A 17,415-nucleotide genomic window follows, 5' to 3' on the forward strand; every position below is an offset into this window, starting at 1 on the left:
CCTTGATAGCTCTAATTTTCTTGAAGAAATCTCTAGTCTTTCCTATTCTATTGTTTTCCTCTATTTCTTTGCATTGATCGCTGAGGAAGGCTTTCTTATCTCTCCTTGCTATTTGGAACTCTGCATTCAGATGCTTGTATCTTTCCTTTTCTCCTTTGCTTTTGGCTTCTCTTCCTTTCAGAGCTATTTGTAAGGCCTCCTCAGACAGCCATTTTGCTTTTTTGCATTTCTTTTCTATAGGGGTGGTCTTGATCCCTGTCTCCTGTACATGTCACGAACCTCTGTCCATAGTTCATCAGGCACTCTATCCATCAGATCTAGTCCCTTAAATCTATTTCTCACTTCCACTGTATAATAATAAGAGATTTGATTTAGGTCATACCTGAATGGTCTAGTGGTTTTCCCTACTTTCTTCAATTTAAGTCTGAATTTGGCAATAAGGAGTTCATGATCTGAGCCACAGTCAGCTCCCAGTCTTGTTTTTGCTGAAGTATAGAGCTTCTCCGTCTTTGGCTGCAAAGAATATAATCAATCTGATTTTGGTGTTGACCGTCTGGTGATGTCCATGTGTAGAGTCTTCTCTTGTGTTGTTGGAAGAGGGTGTTTGTTAAGACCATTGCGTTCTCTTGGCAAAACTCTATTAACCTTTGCCCTGCTTCATTCCATATTCCAAGGCCAAATTTGCCTGTTACTCCAGGTGTTTCTTGACTTCCTACTTTTGCATTCCAATCCCCTATAATGAAAAGGACATCTTTTTAGGGTGTTCTAAAAGGTCTTGTAGGTCTTCATAGAACTGTTCAACTTCAGCTTCTTCAGTGTTACTGGTTGGGGCATAGACTTGGATTACTGTGATATTGAATGGTTTGCCTTGGAAATGAACGGAGATCATTCTATCGTTTTTCAGATTGCATCTAAGTACTGCATTTCGGACTCTCTTGTTGACCATGATGGCTACTCCATTTCTTCTAAGGGATTCCTGCCCGCAGTAGTAGATATAATGGTCATTTGAGTTAAATTCACCATTCCAGTCCATTTTAGTTCACTGATTCCTAGAATGTCGACGTTCACTCTTGCCATCTCCTGTTTTACCACTTCCAATTTGCCTTGATTCATGGACCTGACATTCCAGGTTCCTATGCAATATTGCTGTTTACAGCATCGGACCTTGCTTCTATCACCAGTCACATCCACAACTGGGTATTGCTTTTGCTTTGGCTCCATCCCTTCATTCTTTCTGGAGTTGTTTCTCCACTGATCTTCTGTAGCAAATTGGGCACCTACTGACCTGGGGAGTTCCTCTTTCAGTATCCTATCATTTTGCCTTTTCATACTGTTCATGGGGTTCTCAAGGCAAGAACACTGAATTGGTTTGCCATTCCCTTCTCCAGTGGACCACATTCTGTCAGACCTCTCCACCATGACCCGCCTGTCTTGGTTGGCCCCACACGGCATGGCTTAGTTTCATTGAGTTAGACAAGGCTGTGGTCCGTGTGATTAGATTGGCTAGTTTTCTGTGATTATGGTTTGTGTGTCTGCCCTCTGATGCCTCTCGCAACACCTACCATCTTACTTGGGTTTCTCTTACCTTAGACGTGGGGTATCTCTTCAGGGCTGCTCCAGCAAAGTGCAGCCGCTGCTCCTTACCTTGGACAAGGGGTATCTCCTCACCGCCGCCCCTCCTGACCTTGAACATGGAGTAGCTCCTCTCGGCCCTCCTGCACCAGCGCAGCCACTGCTCCTTGGATGTGGAGTTGCAGACCTTAGGGAATGTTAACTCTGTGTATCAGTTATATCACCTGTAAAATGGAGAAAAAACAATACTTTCTTCATAGGTCTTTGTGAAGATTAAATAGGGTAATGTAGGTAAAGGTATCAGCATGTGCCTGGCACAGAAGAAGGGACTAGTAATCAGTTCCTTTCCATCTGTCTTTTCTCCTCATGCCTTAATTGCAGTTGATATTGAGTAGTGTTTAAGTTGCCTTGTGTTGCGTGCTGCTCATCATATCCGACTCTTTATAGCCCCATGGACTGTAGTCTACCAGGCTCCCCTGTCCATGCGATTTTTCGAGACAAGAATATTGGAGTGGGTTGCTGTTTCCTAATCTAAGGGATCTTTCTGACCCAGGGATTGAACTCACATCTCTTGTGTCTCCTGTATCGGTAGGCAGATTCTTTATTCTGTGCCTCCTAGGAATTACCTATTGCTAAATAATAAATTATCCCAACAAACCTATCATTTCACATAGTTTCTTTGGATCAGGAATTTGGGAGTGGTGAGCTGTGTGCCTCAGGGTCTCTCAATTAGGCTGCAGTCAAGACACTAGCCAGGGAGCCAGGCTGTATGTAGTCTTTTGAAGGCTTGACTGGAACTAGACTCTTCAATCCTAAGCAGGCTCACTCACTTGGCTGTGAAGGCTTCCATTCTTTGCCAGCTGTTGTCAAGAGACCTTGGTTCCTTGTGACATGGATCTCTTCATGGGCTACTTGTATGTCCTTGTGACATGGCATTTGGCTTCCTCCAGAGTGAGTGATCCAAAAGAAGGATCAAGATGGAATCCACAGGGTCTTTTATAACCTACTCTTGGAAGTCACATGCTTTTCATTACTATCCCATTCTGCTTATTTGAAGTGAGTCAGTAAGTTTAGCCTGCACTAATTAGAGGGAACTAAAATTCTACCTCTTGAAAGAAGGACTATCAAGAATTTATGGGCTTGTTTGAAAACCACCACAAGTTGGGAATATAACCTAAGACAGGCAGCTCTTTTTTTTGCTGACTAGTTCATAAGCTTTTTGAGGATGATATAATTCATTCATCGCTTGTTCCTAGTGCCCAGTGAAGCCTGGTTAGAAGGACAATCAGTAAAAGTTTGCTGAAGAGGATGTCTTTTTTAAATCTCTGGAACTCTGTGGACTCTTTCTGCCTTCACATGGAACATACGGTCTGTGGTAGTCTCAAATTTGAAGAAAGTTTAGCATTAACCGGAATGTAAAGTTCCCTTGCTTAAGCAGAGGGGCATTTCTTTAGCCCATTTTCATTAATTTATGGTTTGTAAGTAATATATAGCTGCATTATTATTTTTTTAAAATCTGTGTGCCAATAGTAGCAGTTTAGTTAAATAATGTTACTTCCATCAACTAGAATGTTATTTAACCCATTAAAAAATAATGTTTCTAAATAGTTTTTGTTGATGTCAGGAAGAGTTTATAATATAATATTCAATGAAGAAAGCTGAACAGAAAATTATGTGTGAACTCACCTGTACAATATAGCATGGAAAAATAAAAATGTTCCTAGATGTTAGTTTCTGAATATATGTCTTATCTTTATATCATATTTTATTGTATTTTTCATAAGGACTTTTGTTGTTCTTCAGTCACTCAGTCATCTCTGACTCTTTGTGACCCCATGGACTGCAGTATGCCAGGCTTCCCTGTATTTCACTATCTCCCAGAGCTTGCTCGAACTCATGTCCATTGAGTCAGTGATGCCATCCAACCATCTTGTCCTCTTTTCTCCTCCTGCCTTCAACCTTTCCCAGCATCAGGGTCTTTTCCAGTGAGTCAGCTTTTCGCAAAAAGTGGCCAAAGTGTTGGAGCTTCAGCATCAGCATCAGTCAGCCTCCAATGAATATTCAGAATTGATATCCTTTAGGATTGACAGGTTTGATCTCCTTGCAGTCCGAAGGACTCTCAAGAGTCTTCTCCAACACCACAGTCAAAAACATCAGTTCTTCAGCGTTCAGCCTTCTTTATGGTCCAACTCCCACTTCCAGACATGACTACTGGAAAAACCATAGCTTTGACTAGATGGACCTTTGTTGGTAAAGTAATATCTCTGCTTTTTAATATGTTGTCTAGGTTGGTCATAGCTTCTCTTCTAAGGAGCAAGCATCTTTTAATTTCATGGCTGAAGTCACCATATGCAGTGATTTTGGAGCCCAAGAAGATAAAGTCTGTCTCTGTTTCCATTGCTTCCCCATCTGTTTGCTGTGAAGTGATGGGACTGGATGCCATGATCTTCGTTTTTTGTATGTTGAGTTTTAAGCCAGCTTTTTCACACTCCTCTTTTACCTTCATAAAGAGGCTCTTTAGTTCCTCTTTGCTTTCTGTCATAGGGTTGTGTCATCTGCATATCTGAGGTTATTGATATTTCTAGCAATCTTGATTTCAGCTTGTGCTTCATCCAGTTTGGCATTTCACATGATGTACTCTGCACATGATTGTACTTCGTCTACATATGATTCATCTGCCTGCCTGCATATGCTTCATCTTCATATGCTTGTGCTTCACCCATGCATTTTGCATGATGTACTCTGCATAAAGCAAAATGATTGTCTAAGGAGGCCTTACAAATAGCTGAGAAGAGAAGCCAAAGGCAAGGGAGAAAAGGAAAGAGATACTCATTTAAATGCAGAGTTCCAAAGAAGAGCAAGGAGAGATAACAAAGCTGTCCTCAGAATATATTTTTCCATCCTCTCACTTTCAGTCTGTATGTGTCTTTAGGTCTGAAGTGGGTTTCTTGTAGACAGTGTATATATGGGTCTTGTTTTTGTATCCATTCAGCCAGTCTGTGTCTTTTGGTTGGAGCATTTAATCCATTTACATTTAAAGTAATTATTGATATATATGTTCCTATTGCCATTTTCTTAATTGTTTGGGGTTGAGTTTGTAGATCTTTTTCTTCTCTTGTATTTCTTGACTATATAAGTTCCTTTAACATTTGTTGTAAAGCTGGTTTGGTGGTACTGAATTCTCTTAACTTTTGCTTGTCTGAAAAGCTTTTTATTTCTCCATCAATTTTGAATGAGATCCTTGCTGGGTACAGTAATCTTGGTTGTAGATTTTTCCCTTTCAGTACTTTAAATATATCCTGCCATTGCCTTCTGGCCTGCAGAGTTTCTGTTGAAAGATCAGCTGTTAAACATATGGGGTTTCCCTTGAATGTTACTTGTTGCTTTTCCCTTGCTGCTTTTAATATTCTTTCTTTGTGTTTAGTCTTTGTTATTTTGATTAGTATGTGTCTTGGAGCGTTTCTCCTTGGGTTTATCCTGTATGGGACTCTTTGCACCTGTTGGACTTGATTGACTATTTCCTTTTCCATGTTGGGGAAATTTTCAACTACAATCTATTCAAAACTTTTCTCATACCCTTTCTTTTTCTCTTCTTCTTCTGGGACCTCTATAATTCAATTATTGGTGCATTTGATATTGTCCCAGAGGTCTCTGAGACTATCCTCAGTTCTTTTCATTCCTTTACTTTTTTTCATTCTGATCTTCAGAAGTTATTTCCACCATTTTATCTTCCAGCTCACTGATTTGTTCTTCTGCTTCAGATATTCTGCTATTGATTCCTTCTAGAGTATTTTTAATTTCAGTAGTGTTGTTTGTCTCTGTATGTTTATTCTTTAATTCTTCTAGATCTTTGTTAATTGATTCTTGCATTTTCTCCATTTTGTTTTCAAGGTTTTTGATCATCTTGACTGTCATTATTCTGAATTCTTTTTCAGATAGTTTGCCTGTTTCCTTTCATTTATTTGGACTTCTGTGTTTCTAGTTTGTTCCTTCATCTATGTAGTATTTCTCTGCCTTTTCCTTTTTTTTTTTAAACTTACTGTTTGAGGTCTCCTTTTCCCAGGCTTCAGGGTTGAATTCTTTCTTCTTTTTGGTTTTTTCCCTCCTCAGGTTGGTCCAGAGATTTGCGTAAGCTTCGTATAGGGTGAGATTTGTGCTGAGTTTTTTTTTTCCTCTCTGATAGGCAAGGCTGTGTGAGGTGGTAGTCCTGTCTGCTGATGATTAGGTTTGTATTTTTCTTTTGTTGTTTAGATGAAGCGTCCTGCACAGGGTGCTACTGGTGGTTGGGTGATGCCGGGTCTTGTATTCAAGTGGTTTCCTTTGTGTGAGTTCTCACCGTTTGATGCCTCCTAGGGAGAAGGCGATGGCACCCCACTCCAGTACTCTTGCCTGGAAAATCCCATGGATGGAGGAGCCTGGTAGGCTGCAGTCCATGGGGTCGCTAGTAGTCGGACACGACTGAGCGACTTCACTTTTACTTTTCAGTTTCATGCATTGGAGGAGGAAATGGCAACCCACTCCAGTGTTCTTGCCTGGAGAATCCCAGGGACAGGGGAGCCTGGTGGGCTGCCGTCTATGGGGTCACACAGAGTTGGACACAACTGAAGTGACTTAGCAGCAGTAGCAGCAGGGTTAGTTCTCTGGTAGTCTAGGGTCTTGGAATCAGTGCTCCCACTCCAAAGGCTCAGAGCTTGATCTCTGGTGAGGAACGAAGATTCTACAAATGGTTATGGCATTAAGTGAGATTAAAACAGATATCCAGTAATCAGAAACCAAACAAATGGCAATTACAAAATCAGGCAAATAATAATTAAAATAATGGAATATACACGTACACATATATACCGCTGAGCAAAGTCAAAACAGTCCAACAGAAATAAAGTACAGTTGATTGACTTAGCGAACAAAGGAAATAATAAATTATATTTACCAGTTAAGAACAAATTTAACTAAAGCACAAACTGGAAAACAAAACTAAAGCAAGGTGCCAAGTGGGGAATAAAGCAGTGAAAACAAAACTAACAAATATGTTGAGAGGAAAGAAAGAATACATATGCAAAGTCAAAAAGAGGTAGATAAAGAAGATTTATATACATTAAAGATTAACTGCAAGAGGAAAAGAACAGTAGGAAAAGCAAACAAAGGGATAAACTTAGAAAAAATAATAATAGGTTTAAAAAATTAAAATTAAAAAAAGAAAAGAAAAAAAGGAAGACACAGAACTGACTTCCCTGGTGGTTCAGATGGTAAACCGTCTGTCTACAATGCAGGAGACGTGGGTTTGATCCCTGGGTCGGGAAGTTCCCTGGAGAAGGAAAAGGCAACTCACTCCAGTACTCTTGCCTAGAAAATCCCACGGACAGAGAAGCCTGGTGTCCATGGGTTGCAAAGAGTCGGACATGACTGAACAACTTCACTTTCACTTTCAATGTAGAGGCAGAGGTTTATAACAACAATAAAAAATGTGACAGAGAAAAATCTCAAAAACTTAATTAGATTTCATAGTGCCAAAGGAGAAAAGGAAAGATATAAGCATCTAAATGCAGAGTTCCAAAAGCAAGGAGAGATAAGAAAGCCTTCCTCAGCAATCAATGCAAAGAAATAGAGGAAAACAATAGAATGGGAAAGACTAGAGATCTCTTCAAGAGAATTAGAGATACCAAGGGAACATTTCATGCAAAGATGGGCTCGATAAAGGACAGAAATCGTATGGACCTAACAGAAGCAGAAGATATTAAGAAGAGCTGGCAAGAACACACAAAACTGTACAAAAATGATCTTCACGACCCAGATAATCACGATGGTGTGATCACTCATCTAGAGCCAGACATCCTGGAATGTGAAGTCAAGTGGGCCTTAGAAAGCATCACTACAAACAAAGCTAGTGGAGGTGATGGAATTCCAGTTGAGCTATTCAAATCCTGAAAGATGATGCTGTGAAAGTGCTGCACTCCATATGCCAGCACATTTGAAAAACTCAGCAGTGGCCACAGGACTGGAAAAGGTCAGTTTTCATTCCAATCCCAAAGGCAGTGCCAAAGAATGCTCAACTGCTAAGTTACTTCAGTCGTGTCCAACTCTGTGCGACCCCATAGATGGCAGCCCACCAGGCTCCCCCGTCCCTGGGATTCTCCAGGCAAGAACACTGGAGTGGGTTGCTATTTCCTTCTCCAATGCATGAAAGTGAAAAGTGAAAGTGAAGTCACACAGTCATGTCCGACTCTTAGCGACCCCATGGACTGCAGCCTACCAGGCTCCTCCATCCATGGGATTTTTCAGGCAAGGGTACTGGAGTGGGGTGCCATTGCCTTCTCCGAAGAATGCTCAAACTACCGCACAATTGCACTCATCTCACATGCTAGTAAAGTAATGCTCAAAATTCTCCAAGCCAGACTTCAGCAATACGTGAACCGTGAACTCCCTGATGTTCAAGCTGGTTTTAGAAAAGGCAGAGGAACCAGAGATCAAATTACCAACATCTGCTGGATCATGGAAAAAGCAAGAGAGTTCCAGAAAAACATCTATTTCTGCTTTATTGACTATGGCAAAGCCTTTGACTGTGTAGATCACAATAAACTGTGGAAAATTCTTCAAGAGATGGGAATACCAGACCACCTGACCTGCCTCTTGAAACCTATATGCAGGTCAGGAAGCAACAGTTAGAACTGGACATGGAACAACAGACTGGTTCCATATAGGAAAAGGAGTATGTCAAGGCTGTATATTGTCACCCTGCTTATGTAACTTATATACAGAGTACATCATGAGAAATGCTGGGCTGGAAGAGGCACAAGCTGGAATCAAGACTGCCGGGAGAAATACCAATAACCTCAGAAATGCAGATGACACCACCCTTATGGCAGAAAGTGAGGAGGAGCTAAAGAGTCTCTTGATGAAAGTAAAAGAGGAGAGTGAAAAAGTTGGCTTAAAGCTCAACATTCAGAAAACTAAGATCATGGCATCTGGTCCCATCACTTCATGGGAAGTAGATGGGGAAACAGTGGAAAGCATCTTTATGTCAGACTTTATTTTTTTGGGCTCCAAAATGACTGCAGCTGGTGATTGCAGCCATGAAATTAAGAGACGCTTACTCCTTGGAAGGAAAGTTATGACCAGCCTAGATAGCATATTCAAAAGCAGAGACATTACTTTGCCAACAAAGTTCTGTCTAGTCAAGGCTATGGTTTTTCCAGTGGTCATATATGGATGTGAGAGTTGGACTGTAAAGAAAGCTGAGTGCCGAAGAATTGATGCTTTTGAACTGTGGTGTTGGAGAAGACTCTTGAGAGTCCCTTGGTCTGCAAGGAGATTCAACTAGTCTGTTCTAAAGAAGATCAGTCCTGAGTGTTCATTGGAAGGACTGATGGTAAAGCTGAAACTCCAATACTTTGGCCATCTCTTGCAAAGAGTTGACTCATTGGAAAAGACTCTGATGCTGGGAGGGATTGGGGGCAGGAGGAGAAGGGGACGACAGAGGATGAGATGGCTGGATGGCATCACCGACTCGATGGATATGAGTTTGAGTAAACTCCAGGAGTTGGTGATGGATAGGGAGGCCTGACGTGCTGCAGTTCATGGGGTCGCAAAGAGTCGAACACAACTGAGCGACTGAACTAACTGACTGAACTGACCACAGAGGGAGGAAAAAAGAAAAAAAAAATTTTAAATCCAAAGAATCTACAGAACAAGTCAAAGCGTAAGAATAATAGTTTTTCTTGAGTCACTGTTGTCAGAGTCCTTTCCCTCGCTGGGAGTCACAGTCCACCTCACCTCGCTAGGATGCCCTCCAACACTGTGCTGATCTCTGGACGTGCTGTGGGGCAGCTCAGATTCTAATCTGGTCCTACTCCTGTGTGTTCTTGCCTCCAATGTCCACAGCTATCAGAACTAGTACGTTTTCTTTTGTGGGAGCTCTCAGTGACCTTTTATATATTCCATAGACACAGAGTCTGCCTAGTTGATCGTGTGGATTTAATCTGCAGCTTGTACAGCTGATGGGAGGGTTTTGGGTGTTCTTCCTTATCCATACTGCTCCTGGGTTTCAATTGTGGTTTTATTTCCACCTCTGCATGTGGGTCGTCCACTGGGATTTGCTTCTGAGGCTGCCCTGGAGGATTTGGGTTTGTCCCTCTGAGGGCAAGGTGTGGAGGTTGGTGCAGCTTTTTGGGTCTCGGGTTCTGGCAGCACCAGGTACTCAGGGGAGTTGGCAGCTAGGGCAGCAGGAAATACAGTGCTCTAGAAGGATATGGCTACCAGTATTGGCCAATACGCTCCAGAATTCTTGCCTGGAGAACCCCCCTCCCTGACAGAGAAGCCTGGCAGGCCACAGTTGATAGGGTCTGAAAGAGTCAGACATAACTGAAGCAACCCTGCGTGCATAGATGCAAGACTTTTTTTGCCTGTAGCAGCTCTGCCCCAATGAGAGTTGAGCATGAAGGTGGTGCTTGGCTTGCGGGTACCCTGGTGGCGCCAAGTGTGCAGGGACATGGACTGCCTCAGCTGCAGGAGTTATCACCTTATCAGAATTTTTTTGTGAGCCTCTTGTAGCTGGCAATCAGAAGCCCTCTTTGGCCAGTCTTTCTCCGTAGCTCTGCCCATTCAGGTGCTTAGAGGGCTCCCTTGCCTGGGGTCCTTCTCTGTTATTCCACGCATCAGGCACTTAAAGGGGCACCCTTGATGGCGTCCTACTCTGTAGTTCAGGTGCATCAGTCACTTAAAGGGGCACCCTGGGTGGGGCCCTGCCCTGTAGTGATTCAGGCATTTGATGGGCCAGCCTCTGTATTGTTCAGCTGCCGATGCTGGCGTGTGGAGAGAGGCTATGGTGATGGCTCCACCCCGTAGGCACGACTCAGCAGTATTCCATGCATCCATGGCTGTCCAGCTTTCTTCTACAGGCATTTCCCACCACAATCTCCTCCCTCACATCCTCTCAATCCATCTCTCCGCAGTCAACAGCAGCCCTTGCCCTCGGGTTGCTCCACAATCCCTAAACTCCAGCTCCCCGCCACTGCCCCTTCCAGGGCACCTGCATCCCTGTCTGGAGTATGTATGGCTGCGGCAGGACTATCTGATTCTCATTCCATTTAGGCTGCCACAGATCAGCTGTTTCACTTTCAGCCTTAAATGTTTCTCCTCTGGCTCAGACAAGTGACCCGACGTGGGGCTTGGACCCCTGCTTCAGTTTCCCCACCTGCCAAGGGCAGGTCCAGTCCTCCTGACACTCCTGTTCTTCCCCCTAGTTCCTTCTCCCACCAAGTTTTGTGTGGTTCTATATATTATTTTCCTCTGGTCAGGTACTCCGGTCCACTCTCAGCTGGTGTTCTGTATGCATTTCTGTGTCTGAAAGTGTATTCCTGATGTATCTGTGGAGAGAGATGTACTCCACGTCCACTACTCTTCCACCATCTTATTCTTCCATGAAATTCTTAATTGTTTTCTCTCAAATTATTATGCCCCTGTTGTCTTTCAGTTTAGCAAGTGGTGTCTCTCCCTACTGAGTAGCTCATGACCAGTTTGTCTTTAAAATATGTTTCAAATCTATCCTCTCTTCTTTTCCTGCTACTATAGTTATTCAAGCCACCTTTCTTTCCTGCATCATTAATTCAGGTCTCTAATCATCTTTCCATTAAGCAACTGAAATGAACTTTTAAGGATATAAACCATGGATTCCACAAAATATATGAAGCAACTGCTTTTAGACATTGGAAGATAACTCAGTGCAGTAGTGTGATCCCTGAGAAAAGGGGAACACACAGGATGAGCCCCACGCTTTGGCTTTCTGCCTGGAGGTACTTTTCAGACTAGGAAGAAAGGTAGAAGCCAAGTAGATTGTGGTTCTCTTGCTGAATGGATGAGGCATAGGTCAGAGTTTCTGGCCACTGAGGCTGCTGGAGGATCAGGCCTCAGAAGGTCAAGCTTCAGAAGGATCAGGCTGATTCACCAGTGAATGAATAGTTACCTGCCAGAACAAAACTCAGCAGTCTTTGGTAAAAGGTGAGAGATTTATGTGATACGAAGAGAAACCAGAGTATAGTAGTTTGTAAGGGAATACAACAAAACCCAGACTGAATAAAGTATCATCTACAATGTGCAGAATAAGGAATTACTAAACATTAAAAAAAAAAAAAAATCAGTCAATAGAAACAGACCCAGATGTGACAGGAATGTTGGAATTAACTGTCAAAATACTTTTAAAACAGGGAAATAAGTATGTTAAAGAATTTAAACAAAAAATGGACACAATGAATGAACAGATGGGCAATTGCATCAGAGAAACTGAAACTATTAAGAATCAAATGAACTCCTGTGATTGAAAAATATAATATTTGAAATGAAAAATTCACTGGATAGGCTTAACAACAAATAGAACACTTCAAAAGCAAATAAACAGTGAATCTGAAAGATCAGTGAACTTAGAGGATTGTAGATTTTCTCTTAAACTGAAGCACTGAGACAAAAAAAGCAGAAAACTTCCCCAACCGTCAGAGTCTCAACCCGTAGGGTTCAGTATCCCTTAATCTAACACAGCGTGTGTTGGAGCCCAGAAAGAAAATAGATTGGGACAGAAAAAAAATTTTTGAAGAAATGATAGTATAAATTTTCCAAATGATGGAGCCAGGACTGGAGCCTCAGTTTTCTGCCTGCAGAGCTCAGGCTTCATTAACCTCTGTTTCCTGTATCTGAGTTGAAATAATGTATCTAACAAAAAGTAGAAGGCAGGAGAAGAGAGGTGGGGAGAAGTAGGAGAATTCCCCTTTTATAGTTGTGAGTCAATACTGTCTGAAATTTGGTTAAAACAAAATAAAAGCGGAATCCCCTGGCAGTCCAGTGGTTAGGACTCTGTGCTTCTGCTGCACCACCATGAAACACCCCCCGGCCCCAGCCCCTTGCCCCCCGCCAAAAACCCGGTAACTTTAACGTTTAAATGTTTTTAATAATTTATAACTCCAGGGCCTCATTTAGGAAATATCTCTGTTGAAGAAATACTCATTTGAAGTTAGCAGTTTGTCTTAATAAATGCAAGTAAAATCAAAGTTAAATTTTTTATTTACAAGTAGCACGTGTAATCTGGTTTTCCAAAGTGCAGTTGACCTTCAAACAACACAGGTTTGAATGATGCAGGTTCACTTCCATGGGGATTTTTTCAACAATAAATACAATAGTAATGCTCCATGATTTCCATCCCCTGTTGGTTCAGTCTGGGTGCACAGGAGCACATTTAGGGAAGGTTGACTCTTAAGCTAGTCTCGGATTTTCAGATTTTTGGCTGCATGGAGAGTGGGTGTCCCTCACAGCTTTCAAGAGTCAACTGTACTTCTATCTAGCTATCCATTCAGCCAGCCAACATTTAATTCAAACACATACTACAAAGATGACTGGAATGGTGTTCTCTTAATGATGTTTTTTTCCTAGGTGGTGTATTTGGGATGACTTCTTTAAAAACTAATGTTGAGATATGTTTCTCTTTTTTTTAGGAATGAGGGATTTTGAGAATAGGGGATTTGAAATGTTCTGTTAAAACAAACAAACAAACAAAAACTAAAGAAAAAAGCAGGCCCTGTCACCACCTCTGCTTAAAATGATCCATTAGCAGTTTTCCATTGCTCCGAGGTTAAAGTACAGGGTCCTTAAGAAGACCCATCAGACCCTGCGTGAGCTAGCCCCTGCCTGCCTCACCGCCCTTCCTTAGTGATTTCTGAGTTCTAGCACATGGGCTCCTTTTCTCTCTGTATTCTGTTCCTGCTGCTGGGAACAGTTTTCTTTGCCTTTTTTTTTCCCCCACTCCATATTTTTCTTTTCATTCTTTGTTCCATTATTTCACAGCTCAAATGTCACTTCTTTGGAGAAATCTTCCTTTACGTCACCTCTTAGTTCAGAGCCTTGATCATTCTCATAGCATCCTGTACTCTTTCTCCATACGCTTGTCACACTTAGAATCATACATTTACTTGTGTGGTGTTTAATGTCTGTTTTATTAGACCACAAAATCCACAAGGGCAGGGTCATTATCTTTTTATTCCTTAGAACCTAGCATAGTAATTGGCAATTAATATATATTCAGTATATATTTAAATTAACACACATTTGGCGAAGTGCTTATAAGATGCCGTGATCTTGCTGTTATCCCAGAGGTAAATATCATTTACCAATAAGGACGAAGCTAAGGCTGAGAAGCTAGTCATTTCACCCTTTTTACCTGTTTGGGCTTCCTTATAAGATACCATTTGAGCAGAAGATTCCGTGGCTGAAAAAGCTGTAAGTTCTGTGTACTATGACAGGCCATCTTCTTTTCATGCTGCTTTAGCTCAAAGTTTATGAACTTTATTTGGGAATTGCTTCCTGACTTTGACCTGAGACATTCAGGTTCTGTCCTGGCTTGGATTGACTTTTTTTCTTTCTTCCCAGGTGGACTATCCCAGGATCTGAAAGCTGCTTCCAACTGCTTTCTGATGGCATGTGAGAAGCCGGGAAAGAAGTCCACCGAAGCATGCCACAATGTTGGTCTCCTGGCACATGATGGACAGGTCAATGAGGATGGCCAGCCCAATCTGGAGAGGGCCAGAGACTACTACACAAGGGCCTGTGATGGCAACTATGCTGCTAGCTGTTTCAACCTCAGTGCCATGTTCCTGCAGGGTGCCCCCAGCTTTCCCAAGGACATGGGCCTGGCATGCAAATACGCAATGAAAGCCTGTGACTTGGGCCATGTCTGGGCCTGTGCTAATGCCAGCCGCATGTACAAGCTTGGGGATGGTGTCAATAAAGACGAAGCGAAGGCTGAGGAACTAAAAAATCGGGCCCGGCAGCTGCACAAAGAACAGCAGAAAAGTGTCCAGCCTTTAACGTTTGGCTAGGGTGGCCCACCCTCCCATGCTACAGACAGCTTGATGCTGGCACCTCCTATTTCTGATGGAGCCCTTGAAGGTCGACTTGCTGGAGAAGAAAGACTTGGTGTTTAATATTAGTAACTCTGATTACATAGACCCATTGCTCCCCAGTGTCACATGCTCAGATGTAGTCTGAAATGTTTATTTTGGTCAATATTTGTTTATCTGGTGTGATCCACATTTATAAGATCTTGGTTCTCAAACTCTTTTCCTTTTCTGTGAAAAACAGCAGACTAGTGAGCCATAAAGATTGTGGGGGTGGGAAAGAGAGAGCAGGAAACTGGAAAAATTAGTAGCCACAGGCCTGAAGGAATCACCATCATCACCATTATTTTATTTGGGAGAGCTTAAAAAATCAAAGTATCTTGATTTACATAATAGCGGGTTTAAGGAGCTAAGAACAGTTAAATAGTCAGGACTGCCACCTGCTGACTTATGCAGTCATTGGTGTGGGCTGCTTTTTTGTTTTTAGAGTCAGATTTTTCAATAAATTCGGAGATTGGGAGTTATGTGTGATGTAAAGATAAAGGTCATTATGCTTCTGAGTTGCTCAAGAGGGTATAACAGAAAACTTCCGTTAGTGGAGACATTCACATGTTAAAAATAACATCCTCAGGCCACTCATTTGGTACTGTTAATAAAGTAACTTACTTACCCTAGAAATCTGTAAGCAAGGGATTTATGATACGTTTTGTCTCTCAGAACTGAACCTTTTTCACTGTTCTTGTGAATAAACTATCTTGATTGGTTAGTGTGTGCCTGCTAAGTCGCTTCAGTCGTGTCCGACTCTTTATTACCCTAGGGGCTGTAGCCCCCTAGGCTTCTCTGTCCATAGCGATTCTCTGAGCAAGAATACTGGAGTGGGTTGCCATGCCCTACTGGGGCATCCTCCTGACCCAGGGGTTGAACCTGAGTCTCTTATGTCTCCTGCACTGGCAGTTGGGCTCTTTACCACTAGCTCCACGTGGTAAGCCCTGATTGATTAGTAGTTTGTCCTGTTCTCTCCAGATTCTTGGTAGGGTAGAAATGATTTTCTTTGTGGTGGTTGTGCCTTTTAAGAATATTTGCTTTTTCTGTTATCTTCCTTACTTGACACTAGGGGGCAAGCTTGTCATTTTTCCGCAGATGACATGATCCTTATTTTTGTCATCACTTAAGGTTTTAGGCGGAGAAGGCAATGGCAACCCACTCCAGTACTCTTGCCTGGAGAATCCCATGGACTGAGGAGCCTGGTAGGCTACAGTCCATGGGGCTGTAAGGGTCGAACACGACTGAGTGACTTCACTTTCACTTTTCACTTTCATGCATTGGAGAAGGAAATGGCAACCCACTCCAGTATTCTTGCCTGGAGAATCCCAGGGACAGAGGAGCCTGGTGGGCTGCCGTCTATGGGGTCGCACAGAGTCAGACATGACTGACGCGACTTAGCAGCAGCAGCAAGGTTTTAGGGCTTTCTGTTTTGCAGCTGTTTTAGAAGGAAGGCAGGCTATATGAAGGTACTTGTAAGCACAGCCTGCTTGCTTCTCAAGTTGATATAAGAGAGAGACTTCCCAAGAGCAGAGAAGCTTTAAAGAGTGACTTTAGTTTTAAAATATAAAGTAATTTTTGTTGTGGTTAAGATAAATGGTGTAGACCAACAAGCATATAAAGAGTTCTCAACATCAACGGTCATTCAGTTCAGTCAGTTCAGTCACTCAGTCGTGTTCGACTCTTTCCAACCCCATGAACTGCAGCACGCCAGGCCTCCCTGTCCATCACCAACTCCCAGAGTTCACTCAAACTCAAGTCCATCGAATCGGTGATGCCATCCAGCCATCTCAAACTCTGTCGTCCCCTTCTCCTCCTGCCCGCAATCCCTCCCAGCATCAGAGTCTTTTCCAATGAGTCAACTCTTTGCATCAGGTGGCCAAAGTATTGGAGTTTCAGCTTTACCATCAGTCCTTCCAAAGAACACCCAGGACTGATCTCTTTTAGAATGGGCTGCTTGGATCTCTTCGCAGTCCAAGGGACTCTCAAGAGTCTTCTCCAACACCGCAATTCAAAAGCATCAATTCTTCGGCGCTCAGCTTTTCTTCACAGTCCAACTTTCACATCCGAACATGACCACTGGAAAAACCATAGCCTTGACTAGACAGAACTTTGTTGACAAAGTAATGTCTCTGCTTTTGAATATGCTATCTAGGCTGGTCATAACTTTCTTTCCAAGGAGTAAGCGTCTTTTAATTTCATGGCTGCAATCACCAGCTGCAGTCATTTTGGAGCCCCCAAAAATAAAGTCTGACACTGTTTCCACTGTTTCCCCATCTATTTCCCATGAAGTGATGGGACCAGATGCCATGATCTTCATTTTCTGAATGTTGAGCTTTAAGCCAACCTTATCACTCTCCTCTTTCACTTTCATCAAGAGACTCTTTAGCTCCTCTTCACTTTCTGCCATAAGGGTGGTGTCATCTGCATTTCTGAGGTTATTGATATTTCTCCCGGCAGTCTTGATTCCAGCTTGTGCTTCCAGCCCAGCGTTTCTCATGATGTACTCTGCATATAAGTTAAATAAGCAGGGTGACGATATACAGCCTTGATGTACTCCTTTTCCTATTTGGAACCAGTCTGTTCCATGTCCAGTTCTAACTGTTGCTTCCTGACCTGCATATAGGTTTCTCAAGAGGCAGGTCAGGTGATCTGGTATTCCCATCTCTTTCAGAATTTTCCAGTTTATTGTGATCCACACAGTCATAGGCTTTGGCATAGTCAATAAAGCAGAAATAGATGTTTTTCTGGAACTCTCTTGCTTTTTCCATGATCCAGCAGATGTTGGCAATTTGATCTCTGGTTCCTCTGCCTTTTCTAAAACCAGCTTGAACATCTGGAAGTTCACAGTTCACATATTGCTGAAGCCTGGCTTGGAGAATTTTGAGCATTACTAGCATGTGAGATGAGTGCAATTGTGCGGTAGCTG

General features: G+C 42.5%; 1 protein-coding gene across 1 annotated transcript in view; it reads left to right on the plus strand.

Annotated features, from left to right (window-relative positions):
* LOC104993777 (cytochrome c oxidase assembly factor 7) overlaps positions 1-15,210 on the plus strand; it is a 20,415-nt gene extending 5,205 nt beyond the window's left edge. The window contains exon 3 of the mRNA XM_010847169.1: positions 13,978-15,210. Within this exon, the coding sequence (XP_010845471.1) occupies positions 13,978-14,426 (449 nt within the window). The 3' untranslated portion in view covers positions 14,427-15,210. The remainder of the gene's footprint in view (positions 1-13,977) is intronic.
* The last annotated feature ends 2,205 nt before the right edge of the window (positions 15,211-17,415 follow it).

This window comes from Bison bison, unplaced genomic scaffold (assembly GCF_000754665.1).
Source record: "Bison bison bison isolate TAMUID 2011002044 unplaced genomic scaffold, Bison_UMD1.0 scf7180017864244, whole genome shotgun sequence".
NCBI classification, from domain to species: domain Eukaryota; kingdom Metazoa; phylum Chordata; class Mammalia; order Artiodactyla; family Bovidae; genus Bison; species Bison bison.